Here is a 14645-nt window from a genome sequence, read left to right as displayed (position 1 = left end):
TTTTAAACCTGTGAAACTGGAAGAGAGGCATATAGCTCTGAGGTCAGGAAGGCCTTCATTTAAATTTGAGCTAATACAAGACAAACAGACATTATTATTAAAATAAAAGAAAAAAATGAGAGCATTCTACAAGGGCAAAAGGGAGACAAATGAAAACAAGACACATTTGAGGAAATGCAAGTTGTTTGGGGTTTAAGATGCCAGGGTGGAAAATGGAATGAGATGATGTTGGCAAACGTCCTATTGTAAAGATTATTGTGATCAAAGAATGTGAACTTTACTCTGAGAACTATGGAGATCCACTGAAAGATCAAAATGTATATTTCAGTATATCATTTCAGTATTTCAGTACATCATTCCAGTAGCAACATGGTGGCAGCATTTGGAAAAAAACAGGACAAGAAGCAAGAAGATGAGTGGTTCAGCATCACCACTCCATGAAGGGAGGCAATCAATAAATATCTGCTCATTAGAGAATAAATTAAGAATAAAGATTTGGTAGTTAATTTGACATGAGGGATAGGGAAAGGAACCTAAGGCAAGTTCCAGCTATCTGACTTGGGTGACTATGTGAATAGTGTTCCACCACTGTGATGGGGGCTATTCAGTTGGGAACATACCAAATTATAGGTGTGTGTGAAACTTCCTATGGAAATAAATCAACTGGCATTGAAGATGTTGGTCCGGAGCCTAACATACATAATTTTGTTACGGATTTCTCCCTTTAAAAAAGCACTTTTCTGTTTCTTTTAAATTTCCTATATCAATGTGCTTTATAATATATAATCAGAAACAAAGTTAAAAATGTAAAAGATTTACAATAAAAATTTATTCTCAGAATTTTTTTTAAATGTTTATTCATTTTTGAGAGAGAGACAGAGACAGAGACAGAACATGGGGGGAGGGGTAGAGGGAGAGAGGGAGAGACAGAACTCAAAGCGGGCTCCAGGCTCCACGCTGTTAGCACAGAGCCCGATGCAGGGCTCCAACTCACGAACCGTGAGATCATGACCTGAGCAGAAGTTGGACGCTTAACCAACTGAGACACCAAGGCGCCCCTCCCCCAATTAAAAAAAAATTTTTTTTAATGTTTATTTATTTTTGACAGAGAGAGGGACAGAGCATGAGCATGACACAGAATCCGAAGCAGGCTCCAGGCTCTGAGCTGTCAGCACAGAGCCCGACGCGGGGCTCGAACTCACAGACCGCGAGATCATGACCTGAGCCAAAGTCGGATGCTCAACTGACTGAGCCACCCAGGCTCCCCCCTCCCAAATTTTTTTTAAGTGGAAAGCTTTGTCAATAGTTTACTACCTTGACCAAAGCACTTCCTGGCAAAGCATTAAGCTTTGTTTCACCAAATACTTTCACATTTGAAAAATGCTAAAGAATGCTATGTAATAGCCACACATTTCTATCCCAGTGCTACTCAAACTGAGTGTTAAACTCAAAGTGTACAGTATTTGGTCATAGCATCATAGCAACAGTGTGTCAATATGGACTTGCTTCATATTGATGAGAATAAGGTGGAAAACTAAATTAGGGACAGGCAATCGAAGCAAAGGGTCAAGTAACTTGAGATTCTACTGTTAGGAAGGCAAAAGTGGATAGAAATTGACCACCAGAGATTATCACATTGAAAGAAAAAAGGGGATGGGGTGGGGTGGTGGCATTAAGAGTAGGTGGTGTTTTCCTTTTGAGAAAGTCCGTAGTTGAGTTAAAAGAAGAAAAAAATAAAACTGCCAAAGCTAGAACACACCTGCAAATCTTGCAGCATCCTCATTCTTCTCTCCAAAGCATAACACTGGCCAGTGATGCATCTTTTTTGAGGGACCACGTATTCAAATTCTTGCCCATTTGAAAAAAATAGGGTTGGGGATATCTGGCTGGCTCAGTCAGTTGAGCCCTCTTGATCTCAGGATTGTAAGTTTGAGCCCCGCCTTGGGTGTAGAGATTACTTAAAATAAAATCTTGAAAAAAATTTTTTTAAACAGGGTTGTGTTTTTAGTATGGTCAGACATTAAAAAAAATCTATTCTGGATACAAGACAGTATCAGATATCTGCTTTGTGGGTATTTTCTTCTAGTCTATGACTTACACATTTTCTCAACAATCTATTTTGATGAGCCTAAGTTTTTAATTTTGATGAAGTCTAATTTATCAAAATTTCTTTCATGTTTTCTCTTCTGTGTCTTATGTATGAGCCCTCTGCCTGCCCTCAGGTCACAAATACATTGTTTTTCTTTCCCCTCCCCAGAAGCTTTATTGTTTTAGCTTTTACATTTAGGTCTATGATCAACCTTGAATTAATGTTTGTGTATCCTGAGAGGTAAGAATTGAGGCTCACTTTTTCCACATGGACAACGAGGTGTTTCAGAATAATTTGTTGAAAAGATTTTCCTTTCCTCACTGAATTATGCTGTCCCTTTGTTGAAAATTAATTGGCCAAGTTAAGTTTGGTATTTCAACTTAACTTTGGTTAAGTATTTCAGAACTTTCTGTTTTGTTCCATTGAACAAGTTGTCTGTCCTATGCCAATATCACACTATACTGATTTATACCTTTAGAGTAAATCTTATCACCTAGTAATAATATTACAATGCTGTCCTTTTTCAAGACTGTATTATTATTCAGGTCCTTTGCATTTCCAAAGATATTTTAGAATCAGCTTTCCATTTTTTTTTTTTAAACCTGCTAGGATAGGGGTGTCTGGGTGGCTCTGTCTGTTAAGCGTCTGACTCTTGATTTTGGCTTAGGTCATAATCTCACAGTAATGAGATTGAGCCCCACATTGGGCTCTGCATTGGGCATGGAGGCTGCTTAAGATTCTCTCTTTCCCTCTCTCTCTGCTCCTCCCCTGCTCATGTGTGCATTTGCTCTCTTTCTCACTCTCTCAAAAACAAAAACAAAACCCCACAAAACTTGCTAGGATTACAATTAGCACTAAGTTCAATGTATATAGACTGATTTGGGGAGGATGGAAATCCTGACAATATTGAGTCTTCTAATCTATGAACATAGACTATCTCTCCATTTATTAAGGTCTTCTGTAATTATTTTCAATATTGTATCATAGTTTTCTGTGTAGAGGTTTTTCTACATCTTTTGTTAAATTTATTTCTAAGTATTTATACTATTTTTAACCTTGATTGTAAATGGAATTATTTTGTTAATTTTATTTCCCAAATGTTTGCTGTTCATTTATAAAAATATAGATTTTTCTTTTAAAATTTTTTTTAAATATTTATTCTTAAGAAAGAGAGAGACGAGCATGAGCAGGGGAAGGGCACAGAGAGAGAGAGAGAGACAGATCTGAAGTAGGCTCCAGGCTTCAAGATGTCAGCACAGAGCCCGATGCGAGGCTCGAACCCAGAATTGTGAAATCATGATCTGAGCCAAAGTCAGGCATTCAACTGACTGAGCCACCTAGGCACTCCTAAAAATATAGATTTTTCTATATTAATTTTGCATTCTGTGACCTTGTTAGGATCTCCAGTATCATGTTAAACAAAAGTGGTGAAAACAAACATATTTGCCTTGTACCCAGTCTTAGGAGGAAAGTATTCAGTATTTCACCATTACATATGATTTTAGCTGTAGCTTTTCACAGATGTTCTTTACCAAAATGAAGAAATTCCCTTACACTGAAACCTTGCTGAGAAACTCAGTATGGAATTTTGTCAAATACTCCTTTATATACCTATTGAGATGATTATATGGTTTTTCTCCTTTATTCTGTTATGGTTAAATCAACTGTGCATTCCTGGGACAAATCCTCAAAGAATGCATACTGGTACTTAGAATATTCATTGTCCCCTGGTTCCTCCCCTAAATACTGGAGAGCTAACTTTTTCTTTGGAGCTCTCACTTCCAATCTGGCCCTGTCACCAGAACTCTCCTGGAGTCTCCTAGGGAGGCAGGGGGGCCTAGAGAATTCTGATCAGTTGTCATTAGTAAAAGCAAAGCAGGATTAGGGTTTAAGAGTGACACACAAAGTAGGTTAAATTTGGAATCTGTGTCTTCTGCTACTTCTAGTCTCTGAGTTGACATATGTGACTTCTAAATACTAGGAAAAGCTATTCTTACTGTCTTCCATCTATCAAATTCCTTTAAAAAGGAAGTAGCTGTGATGCCTTATCAATTTTTAAATTTTTTTTAATGTTTATTTATTTTTGAGACAGAGAGAGACAGAGCATGAACAGGGGAGGGGCAGAGAGAGAGAGGGAGACATAGAATCTGAAGCAGGCTCCAGGCTCTGAGCTGTCAGCACAGAGCCCGAGGCGGGGCTTGAACTCACGGACCATGAGATCATGACCTGAGCCGAAGTCGGACGCTTAACCAACTGAGCCATCCAGGTGCCGCTCAATTTTTTAGCTCAAGGGATCATAAATGTTCCAACTCTCTGATTCTACCCTGTTTTCCAGCCTTATTAATACCAAAATAATAGATGCAGTATCCCAGAAATCCCTATCCTTTACACAGACCTCCAAAATAGGTGACTATTTTTATTCTATCACTTTATACACTCCACAGCAAACCTATGATTTGGTTCATGAGTATCCTAGGTACTGGAGAGTAAATGGTCAGGTAAAAACCAGAAACAAATTAATGGATGTATTCTCTGACCAGAGTCCCAAGTTCATCCTGACAGTCCTTCTACTCAAAGGAGGTAGACCAATTTTTACCCATTCACAAGTCTTAGCAGTAGGACATTATAATCTCAGAGGACTGAGACATACCATAATCAACTTTAGCTCTTCAAATATGAACTGTTATCTCTTCTACTACCATGGGTGCTTAAGATTATATCCTCTGAAGTTGGTCAATATGTCATTCTTCCTCCTCCCAAAATAACATTACAAACAATAGGAAAGGGATTAATAAACACCAGTGCTTATGGTAAAAATGAAGCTTGATTTATAAACTACATTTGGATGGAAAGACTCTGAATAGACTATATATTTGATGGAAAGCCACAGTTTTGGGCTCAGAAAATTGTGGACTCTTGTAACTAGGTATGTCCCTTACAGGGACTCTGAAAACTATACCTATTTAACCGTTTCAAAAGATACCAGCTCTTCTGCAGAATGGACTTTAAACCAAGGCAATCCCTGCTTCTAACTATGTGGATCTTGTCTCCTTGTACACAAGCTGTCATGTGAGACAGAGGTCAAAGAATAGCACCTCGGATGCTGTGAGAACTCCAGTGAAAAAGGAATGCTCTGCTGGCATGCTACTATGTTTCCAATATCCTTCCAAGTGAATCTAATGCTTAGTCTGGCTTATGTTACCTGTATAGGTCTAGATGAACCTATGTAGAATCCTTGGTTACCTTTCCAACAGCTTTAGGTATACTGGGATCTTTCAGATATTTCATAATGTCTGAATTCTCCGATAATGCCTTCCTATTAAAAATGCTTCAGTTGAACCTGATTTTCAGTAAGACATTGTTATTTATGGAGGAATCTTTCCTTTTTCCTCTTGTTGATATGTATTCAGAAATTCAATATCAAAGATGGTCATATTACCAAATACTGGTTCAAGCACTGTGAGGATGCCATATAGATGGAGGCACTGACTGTTTTAAAACTATATATGTTTTCTAATACTGACTGGCTATAATAAACTTTCTACTAATGGGCTTTGTTTCTCCATCTCCAAGGTCTATTACTCCCACTACATTTCAAACTGCAGTTTTTCTAACTGCAATTCAAAATTCTCTTGCCCATTCACTGGTGCTGTACCTCTGTAGAATGCACCTATATATAACACTATCAGTAAAAGGTTCCTAAGAGCCAATCCCAAAATGTTTCCAGTTAGAAGTGAATTTGGCCCAGGTGGAACAGGGTAAGGATTTTTGATCAATCCAAGTATAGGTATCATGGATTTATGTTTACCTTCTAGCAAAGACTGTAATTTCAGAAGACATATTTTGTTAATTACTATTGATTTTACAGTAATATTCCATATCACTGATTAAATGAATAGCTTCTAGGTGTTAATCTAAGGTATCACAAAATAACTGTAACAGTCTTGTTCCCTCAAGAAGTTTACAGCTTAGTTGGGGAAATAATAAAGCCATACAATTTTTATCGATATGTGATTGCATTTTACGCATTTCTATTGCAATATAAAGATATCATTAATAGAGGCAATTTTTTAAATAATGATTTTTTCCTCCATAAACATTCTGTTAGCAATTCCAAAGCTGCAAGGAACAGCAAATATAAGCTGTGTTTAAATTACTGCCACTTTAGTTGGTAAATAAAAATACCCACCATACTTTATTTGTACCATGTTTATAAAATGCATTCATTTTGTTTAGTCTTAACCTATTGCTTTAACATTACTGTTGTTAAATTTTAATATATTTTTAACTATCTTAAAACTACTTTACCCAAACATTTTTAGAGTGGTAGTGCTGGTGCTAAAAAAAATTCCTGAAAGATAATAACTTTGGAATGGAATTTACATGTGCTAAAAAATGCAACTAAGGAAGCCAAACAACTGCCATAACATGCTGTGCTATTAATTTAAGTGACTGTACTCTGGAAATATAATAGAGAAAAAAAAATGTAACATCAAAGCAAAAATGTTATAATGACTGGATTTACTTAAGAGCATGCATCTAATCACCACTGTCCCCATCTACCCCTTCTCCCTCAATATACATTTTGAATTCATAACTTTTGGAAAACTAGTCTTGAATTATTTAAGGTTTGAATTATGTGTCCTCCAAGATCACATGCTTTCCATAAAATGGGACCATGCAACCTTGGATAAGGTCGTATATGAGTAAAGGTTAAATAAATGGAACAAGATAATAAGCCAGAGTGATTAGTATGGGCTATAATATGAGAAAGAAGTCCCTTCATTGATTTATGACCTTTCAGTTAGCACATCTTAAATTCTCAGTATGTTCCAGACAATGTGCCAGAAGCGAGTGATAAAAAGAACAGTTACAACATAGTCTCTACCTTGAAGGAATTTCATGAAACAGGGAAAAGAAATACATACATAAAATAATAACAGAAAATAGTAGAATTCCAAAGAAACCTTGGATCATCACAAGTTGCATTAAAATAATTTCTTCAATTAGGGTCAGAGAATTTTAGACTATCTAAAAGAAAATTATTTCTTCTACAGGAATTTTAGAAAATAAGGTGTATGTGTATTTTTAAGCAATAAGGGATACTATGGTCTGAATATTTGTGCCCCCCCCACCCCAGATTCATGTTTAAATCTTAATTCTCAGTGCGATGGTATTAGGAGGTAAGGCCTTTGAGAGAAGATTAGGTCATAGGGCAGAGCCCTCATGAATAAGATTAATGTCCTTCTAAAAGGGGCCCAGAGAGATCCTTTGCCCCTTCCACCATGTGAGGAATACAATGAGAAGTCTGTGACCCAGAAGAGGGCCCTCATCTAACCATGCTGGCACCTTGATCTCAGACTTCCAGTCTCCAAAACTGTGGGAAATAAATTTAAGTTGCTTATAAACTACCCATCCAAGGTATTTTGTTCTAGCAGCCCCAACAGACTAAGACAATAAAATCTGATTATAATTGTTTTCATTACATCTATAATTTACTCAAAAATAATGTCCTTTCTTTCCCTTTCGATAATAGCAAAGAACTTCCGACATACTGTTACCACCTTTTTTCCCCATTACTGTGATCAAAGTAGTACAACATTGCTCAAAACAATTATAAAACTGTGGGGTTTTAAAATTTCCTATTTATGGTACTAGGGCCTAATTGAGATTTAGTTTTAATCAAAAGTCATTCACAAAGAACAAACCATATTCTCCATTTAAAAGATCAAATTATATCTCACAGCAGTTATAAACATTCATGCTGCAAGAAAATGTCTGCATTTGTAAATAGTACAGTAGTAGCCTAAGGGATAGAATGGTCAAGCTTAAGAGGGAGTGGGCATGAAAGGTTTCTCAGAGTATGTGTCAATATTATTAAAATTTAAAGGATAAGTAAAAAGTCATTGGTGGCAGTAGAGAAAGGTTACTAACTTACCCTTCCTGAAGTACTTCAGCCACCGAAATAAAACAAAGAACTCAAAGATAGGAAAGACAGGGCATTTTAAAAAGTATCATATAATTGTTGCTGAAATGATTATAAACATAATGCAGGGGCGCCTGGGTGGCTCAGTGGGTTGAGCTTCCGACTTCGGCTCAGGTCATGATCTTGTGGTTTGTGGGTTCGAGCCCCATGTCAGGCTCTGTGCTGACAGCTCAGAGCCTGGAGCCTGCTTCAGATCCTGTGTCTCCCCCTCTCTCTTCCCCTCCCATGCTCATGCCCTGTCTCTCTCTGTCTCTCAGTAATAAATAAAAGTTAAAAAAAATTTTTTAACTTAATGCAAATGTCTGCATTTATTATTGAAAGAAGAACCCCAAAATTTACTCAAATAAAAATAACAGCTGGGAGGGGTTTAAATAAAAAAAAAAATATTGACTCTCTCATCTTACACGAGGTGAGTCAATACGTTCTGTTTTATTTATTTATTTTAAATATTTTATTTTTAAGTAATCTCTATACTTAACGTGGGGCTCAAACTCACAACCCTGAGATCAAGAGTCACTTGCTCAACTGACTTAGCCAGCCAAGCACAACTGTTTTATTTTTAATGTTGGTAGAGAAATACAGGTTCATTCATTTATCTGTCTGGCTTTTTTATCTTAGATGATAGCAGACTAAAATGAAAACAGAATGTATAGCTTCCAAATAACTCTATTTAAAAATGCTTAAATAAAGAACATTTGAGAATGGTAAATTTTAAGGTGTGAATGGAAAAAAATAATAAGAAAATTCCCAAATAAAAGGATAAAGTAATGTAAGTGAAATTAAGTATGCAGTTATCAAAAAAATTGTAACTATTAAGGGCAAAGAATATAAAGATAGATAAACCAAATACTGTTTATAAGAGAAGTACTTAATACAGGTTAAAAATAAAGTGATAAATACACTAGGAAAATACAAATATAAAGAAAGCATGAGTTAAAATATCAACACCAGACAAAATTTCACGGCAAGAGGCATAAAGTGGGGCAGACTGACCAAATTACAACCCATAATGAAACTATTAGAAAATTAATTTTTATGCACTAAAGAATTTAGCATTGAAGTTCTTAGTATTTCAAAGATGAACTACACAAAAAGAATAAGACTATAAATAACTAAATAATATAAATTTAAAGTTTGGCCTAATAAATACATGCTGAATCCAACAAATAGAAAATATATATAAAAAGATACTTAAAAGAAAATTTACAAAAATAGATCATGTATCTAGACTACAAAGAAAAAAACCCTCACTCATATGAAATTGAAATTTGAAAGGCTTCAGCATCTTATTTAAATAAAATTAAACTGGTAACTAACTAAAAATAAAAAAGTCCATGATAAAACCCACTCTCCTAAACAACCCTTGAGTTAATTAAGAAATCAAAACAGCAATCATAAATTAGAAATTAATAATTTATAAAATTTACACAGGACAAAACATACACCTTTGCATATAAGTCTAATCAATTCCTTATAATAAACTTCTAGAAGTGGAGTGAAAGTGAACATCACTAGAATTGAGAAAGTCAAGAAAGTTTTTGGCTAAGGAGTTAAATGTGTCATATGATCAATGGAAATTCCCCATATAACAGTAAGAGTTGAGGCTAAGCCAAGAGATGACTGCCAAAGTGCCCTATGAATTTGGAAACATATCACCTAGATGATAGAAGTGTAGGGATCTCATTACAGAAATTTAGGACACTTCATTAGCTGAAAGGAATATGTACACAGCGCTTGATTCTCACTCCAATAATAAAGGCACGACATCAATTCCTTAAGGTGATAGATTATCAATAAATATTTATTGCCCAATCAATACAAAAGATTCTAAATATTTAATCATCTTAAGTAGTTTGACCAAGCCAGCTATAAGGAATACTTGCATGGAATCTTCTAGATATAAGGATACATGAGATATATACAAATCCAAACCAAAGAATGTGCACATAATTTATGTGAATAAATGTACATGAGCTAGGAAACAGTAACCAATGCATTTTGTCATGCCACCCTTAAGGCAGATCTTTACTTATAAGAAGGTTCATCCATACAATGACATAAGAAGTGTGAACATATTTAGGCCACTTTATACTATAATCAGTAGTTCCAGTAAAGTTTTATGCTTTCTTGACTAAGCTTGGACTTCATTTTAAATTATGAAAATCTGTTATTAACCATCAGCACATAAAGTTTTCAGAGAGCTAAATGGCATATTAAAAGGCTTACGGAAGAAAAAATACTCTAGCAGCATTCTTTTTTCCTGGAAAACTGAGTTTTCAACTTCTCAAGAAAAAAAGATACACTTTTAGCTTAATGCTAATAAAACCAACCTGTAATTTTTGCTGCCTTTTCCTCTTGGTTCACTCGGTTCTCATCATCTTCTTCATTATCTTCTTCAAAGTCATCTAAATTGCCGATGTCAGCCTGCTTCATACTCATCAAACTAGCCAAACTTTGCATGTCTTCATCCCTACATCAATGATTTCAAATTTAATACACAGTTCATTAAATGACATTGTTTGAAAAAAGTTTAAGAAAATAATAATATAGTCTTTTTTCTAAATATTAATGAGCCCTTTTAAATAGTTGTACAAGACTACTGAAAAACCTAAATAGTCATATTCATTAATTTTTAAATGGCATGTTTAATCAGTAAAAAGCAAACTAGATTAAAAACTAACTAGTTAGGAGTTAGTTTAACTCTTTGCTGCCATCTATGGAAGACTAAAATTTTCTTCACAGGATTAAAGTGTGGGTTCCTAATCATTAAGTCTGGAAATAAAAACTTGTTTCATAAAACAGTGAGATAGTTTGCAAATCAATAAGATCTAGACTTTAAAATATTCAAGTTTTCAAAATAAATTAGAATAGAAATTCTTAATCTGAAATCCATGAACCCTTTTGGTTTTGTGGGTAGGAGGAAAAAGAAATGGTAAACCACTGTAAATTTATACGTAAATCTTATTTAAATGCGCATTTTTCTCAAAGGGGCCATAACTCCCCAAAAGTGAAAGAACTACTGGAACAGCATTTTTTTTTCAATATATGAAATTTATTGTCAAATTGGTTTCCATACAACACCCAGTGCTCATCCCAAAAGATGCCCTCCTCAGTACCCATCACCCACCCCCCCATCAACCCTCAGTTTTGGAACAGCATTTTTAAAAATTACAAAATGAAAAATGACCTGGATTGACTATAAGGTAAATACCATATACTGGATAAAATGTAAAAATGTTTTTTTATCTTGAAGTATTTTAAATATAAGTATACAAAGTTTACCTTACTCTAAACAAATCAAATAATGAAGTTTTCCTGAAATATCATTTTCACCTTAAATTTCAAATAAACTACCGTGAGTAAAACACATTTCTAACACATTACATGCAAACTGAATTTCAATCTGATATTCTTCCCTAAAATTCAGAATTTCAAATTAAGATACTGTTTCCCATGTTCTAACTACAATAAAAGAAACAAGAAAACTCTTTTGTAAAGAAATGTTTGTTAACATTCACTTATTTTCTAAATATAGTACAACTATGCAGACTAAACTGGTTTTTGAAATTCTTTGCATTTTATCTCATGTAAGCCTACAGTTGACATAACCATTTCCCCTTTTAAAAATAAATTTAGTGATATCAAGTCTGCATGAACAAAAAAAGTTGTATTACCTTATATGAATGCTATACAAATTGCTCACCTGTCAATGAGGGATAATTTTAAGATATACCATTACTCTTGAAATGTTAACTTGCTTAATTTTACCTCTGTAATTTCCTCATACTTTAACCTTGAACATTTTTCTCTATGAAAGGTTAGGAGGCAAGGAGTGTGGAGGCAGAGAGGGAGTTTAGGGTGTTTTAAGAGAAATTTCCACTGGAATTGAGACATTTGGTTTGACTGAATTTCCCAGATTCTCCCAGGGATGGATGGTGCTGATTCACTTACTGCTTCTGCCCAGTGGAAAGGAGTCCACATTCAAAGGATCTTCTCTGATTTTGTTTTCTCTTTTCTTCCTGTGTTTTCTTTCCTTTCATTATGGCTTGAACTTCAGGGTAAGATCTTTATTTTTAGGTTCTCAGTATTTAAGTCTAAAATTTAAGGTCCTGAGATGAAAGACTGATTGCTTCCATTCTGCACTGTCCCTCTGCCACACTCACTCAAAAGCCAACTTTCCAGAGATGAGGCTTACAGTTATCTACCAAGTCATTTGCTGCCCTGTAGATGAGTGCCAAACATCTCATTTTGACTGACGCACAGAATCCAGTCTAATCAGTCAAGTAGACATGGCCAAATATAGTAACCACATTCCACTGGCTCAAATACATTTAGAACTATGATTCAGATTGGATCGAAATGTTCATAGCTGGCTTCCTTCTCTCACCTTTCAAATCCAGGCTTAGAATTTCCATTTCTTCCCTCCCTGATCTTCCTCTCCAAGTAAGTACTAACCCTTTCATTACACCCCAAACATACACTCATCCTTGACTTGAATGTATGCAACAAGCATGGTAAATGTTACATTTTTCCTGTTCCAGGCATGTTTTCCTCATTTCATACAGTTAGAATTTTACACTTAGGAGATCAGAACTGGTGTAGGAATTACCTTTGTGCAATGCCTATTCAGTACTTACGAAGTGATTGCTTAAAAGGATAATTATATAGAAAATTGTACTTTGCTATACAACTTTTGGAAGGCCGGGCCAAAGAACATGAATTGGTAAAAGTCCCTTTAGTTCTTTCATCCCTCTTATCCTGAACTTTTCATCTTGGGTTCCTCTTATATCTCAGCTGCATCAAACAGCTCTACAAACTGAACTGTCTGTACTTCAGAGTACAACTACTTACACTAAAGACAATTAATACAAAACAAACATGGATGGCACCCTATAATGCACAATTTAAAATTTGGAACTTGCTATAATATCATTTTTATATTATTGTTCATTCTCTAGAGTCAAGAGACTATATACGCCAAGGAGTTCATTTAATTCAGCCTCTGAAACAAAGAATGGCAAGAATGACTGGTATGCAGTAGGATATTCTCAACTGTTGCCAGTCTACTAAGTCAAAAGCTGTTTACATACAGTTTTTAAACACACTGAGAAGCAGCTTGTCTTTTTGACAAAAGAAACTTACGTGGCTTTTCCTTCCCGAAGGAAAATGCAAGATAATGAAAACTGGAGAGTGGCAGATACAACTTTTTTAGACAATGGCTTGAATTTTAACTTGACATCAGTCTGAGTTGGCATAGGGCTTGCATACTGTTTCATGTTGATGCTGCTAGTAGCCAGAGCTTTCCTTCGACCAGAAGGGGATTCCTGGAAGATAAAATATAATTTGGAATTTTGGAGTTATTTATTTTACACCCAAATATTTTAAAACACTATTTAAATAACATGATTAAATAACAATTGAAACTTCCTTCCCCAATGTATTCCTGTAACACAATATTGAAATAAAATTGTGATGAAGTTATATTGCAACTTTTACATCTTTAAATAAGGCAGACATAAATTGGAGAGAGCTGGCCGAGGTAGAAATAAACTAAAACAACTCTAAATATGTCAGAAAAGGGAAAGCAAGAAATGGAAACTAGGACAGAAAGCCTCCAGAATTCCTCTAAAAAGAGGATAGAACACAGAGATAGGTATCAAAAGTACTCGACAACTGTTTTCCTTCCTTTCATTCTATTTAATGTAATTAATGGTATTTCTCCTTTTTGAATGCCTACCATTTTTATAGAACTTCCAGCCTCTGTGGCATTGTGTCTCGTTTTTACTACAGTATCTGAGTTCTATCTATCCTCTAATCTGAGCCTTATTTCTTCCTAGGGCCTTTTTTGATCACTCCACTCCACAGTTCTCTCTCCCTCCCTTAAGATCACATATATCAAGGAAGAAACCGTTGGTTTCTCTGATGCTATGTCTGTGGCAGACACTGCCAAGCGATTCTAGCAGGTCTCAAAATTCTCCAAACAGAGACTACCAATTCATCAGAAATGAATACAAAATAACACCTATTTGCTATCAAGGGTACTTAACATTCTAGAAATAAGCTATCTCATTTCAAAATTATCCTTAATAGAATAATAGCCTAGGAGAACAGTGAAAACAAAACAGCAAAATAATGATTGGGCATTACCTATGTATAAGACACGTTGTTGATTCAAGAGAGATATGAAGATGATTAAGACGTAATCCCTTACTACGTGTTCTAATGGCAAGGGAACATTTTAGATGAGGATAATTTGTAAATAAAGTAAACCAGAGTTCATATGACATCATTAATGTAAACCAGAGGTCATACACCAGCATTCCTTAGGATTTACTGGTTTGGAGTTCAGATCTAAAATAAGGCCTAATTTTCAAGCTGTGTGACCCTGAGTAAGTAAACAAGCCTCACTAAACATCCCTATAAAATAAGGAGACTAAACAGAAATCCATTTAAGCTCTACAATGGTTTTCTATAAAATTATTCAATTTTCCAACCAAGGCTGGAAAAACTACCATTAACCTTTGAATTATTACTTAATAAATCTTTATTTTATTTGTCTTCTGATTGACA

The 14645-nt window shown here is 35.1% G+C and overlaps 1 protein-coding gene across 3 annotated transcripts in view; it reads right to left on the bottom strand.

Moving 5' to 3' along the window:
• The window catches only part of EHBP1 (EH domain binding protein 1), a 338289-nt gene that overhangs the window by 191236 nt on the left and 132408 nt on the right, over positions 1-14645 (bottom strand). For all 3 annotated transcript variants that reach the window (XM_047068138.1, XM_047068136.1, XM_047068137.1), the window contains exons 6-7: positions 13218-13399; positions 10406-10545 (exon numbers count right to left, since the gene is read on the bottom strand). In XM_047068138.1, the coding sequence (XP_046924094.1) occupies positions 10406-10545; positions 13218-13399 (322 nt within the window). The remainder of the gene's footprint in view (positions 1-10405; positions 10546-13217; positions 13400-14645) is intronic.

This window comes from Lynx rufus, unplaced genomic scaffold, assembly GCF_022079265.1.
Source record: "Lynx rufus isolate CCGP_SWC_20201006 ecotype Redwood Valley unplaced genomic scaffold, mLynRuf1.p SCAF_8, whole genome shotgun sequence".
Taxonomy (NCBI): Eukaryota; Metazoa; Chordata; class Mammalia; order Carnivora; family Felidae; genus Lynx; species Lynx rufus.
The sequence above is the reverse complement of the archived record's forward strand: the minus strand, read 5'-3'. Positions and strand labels throughout refer to the sequence as shown.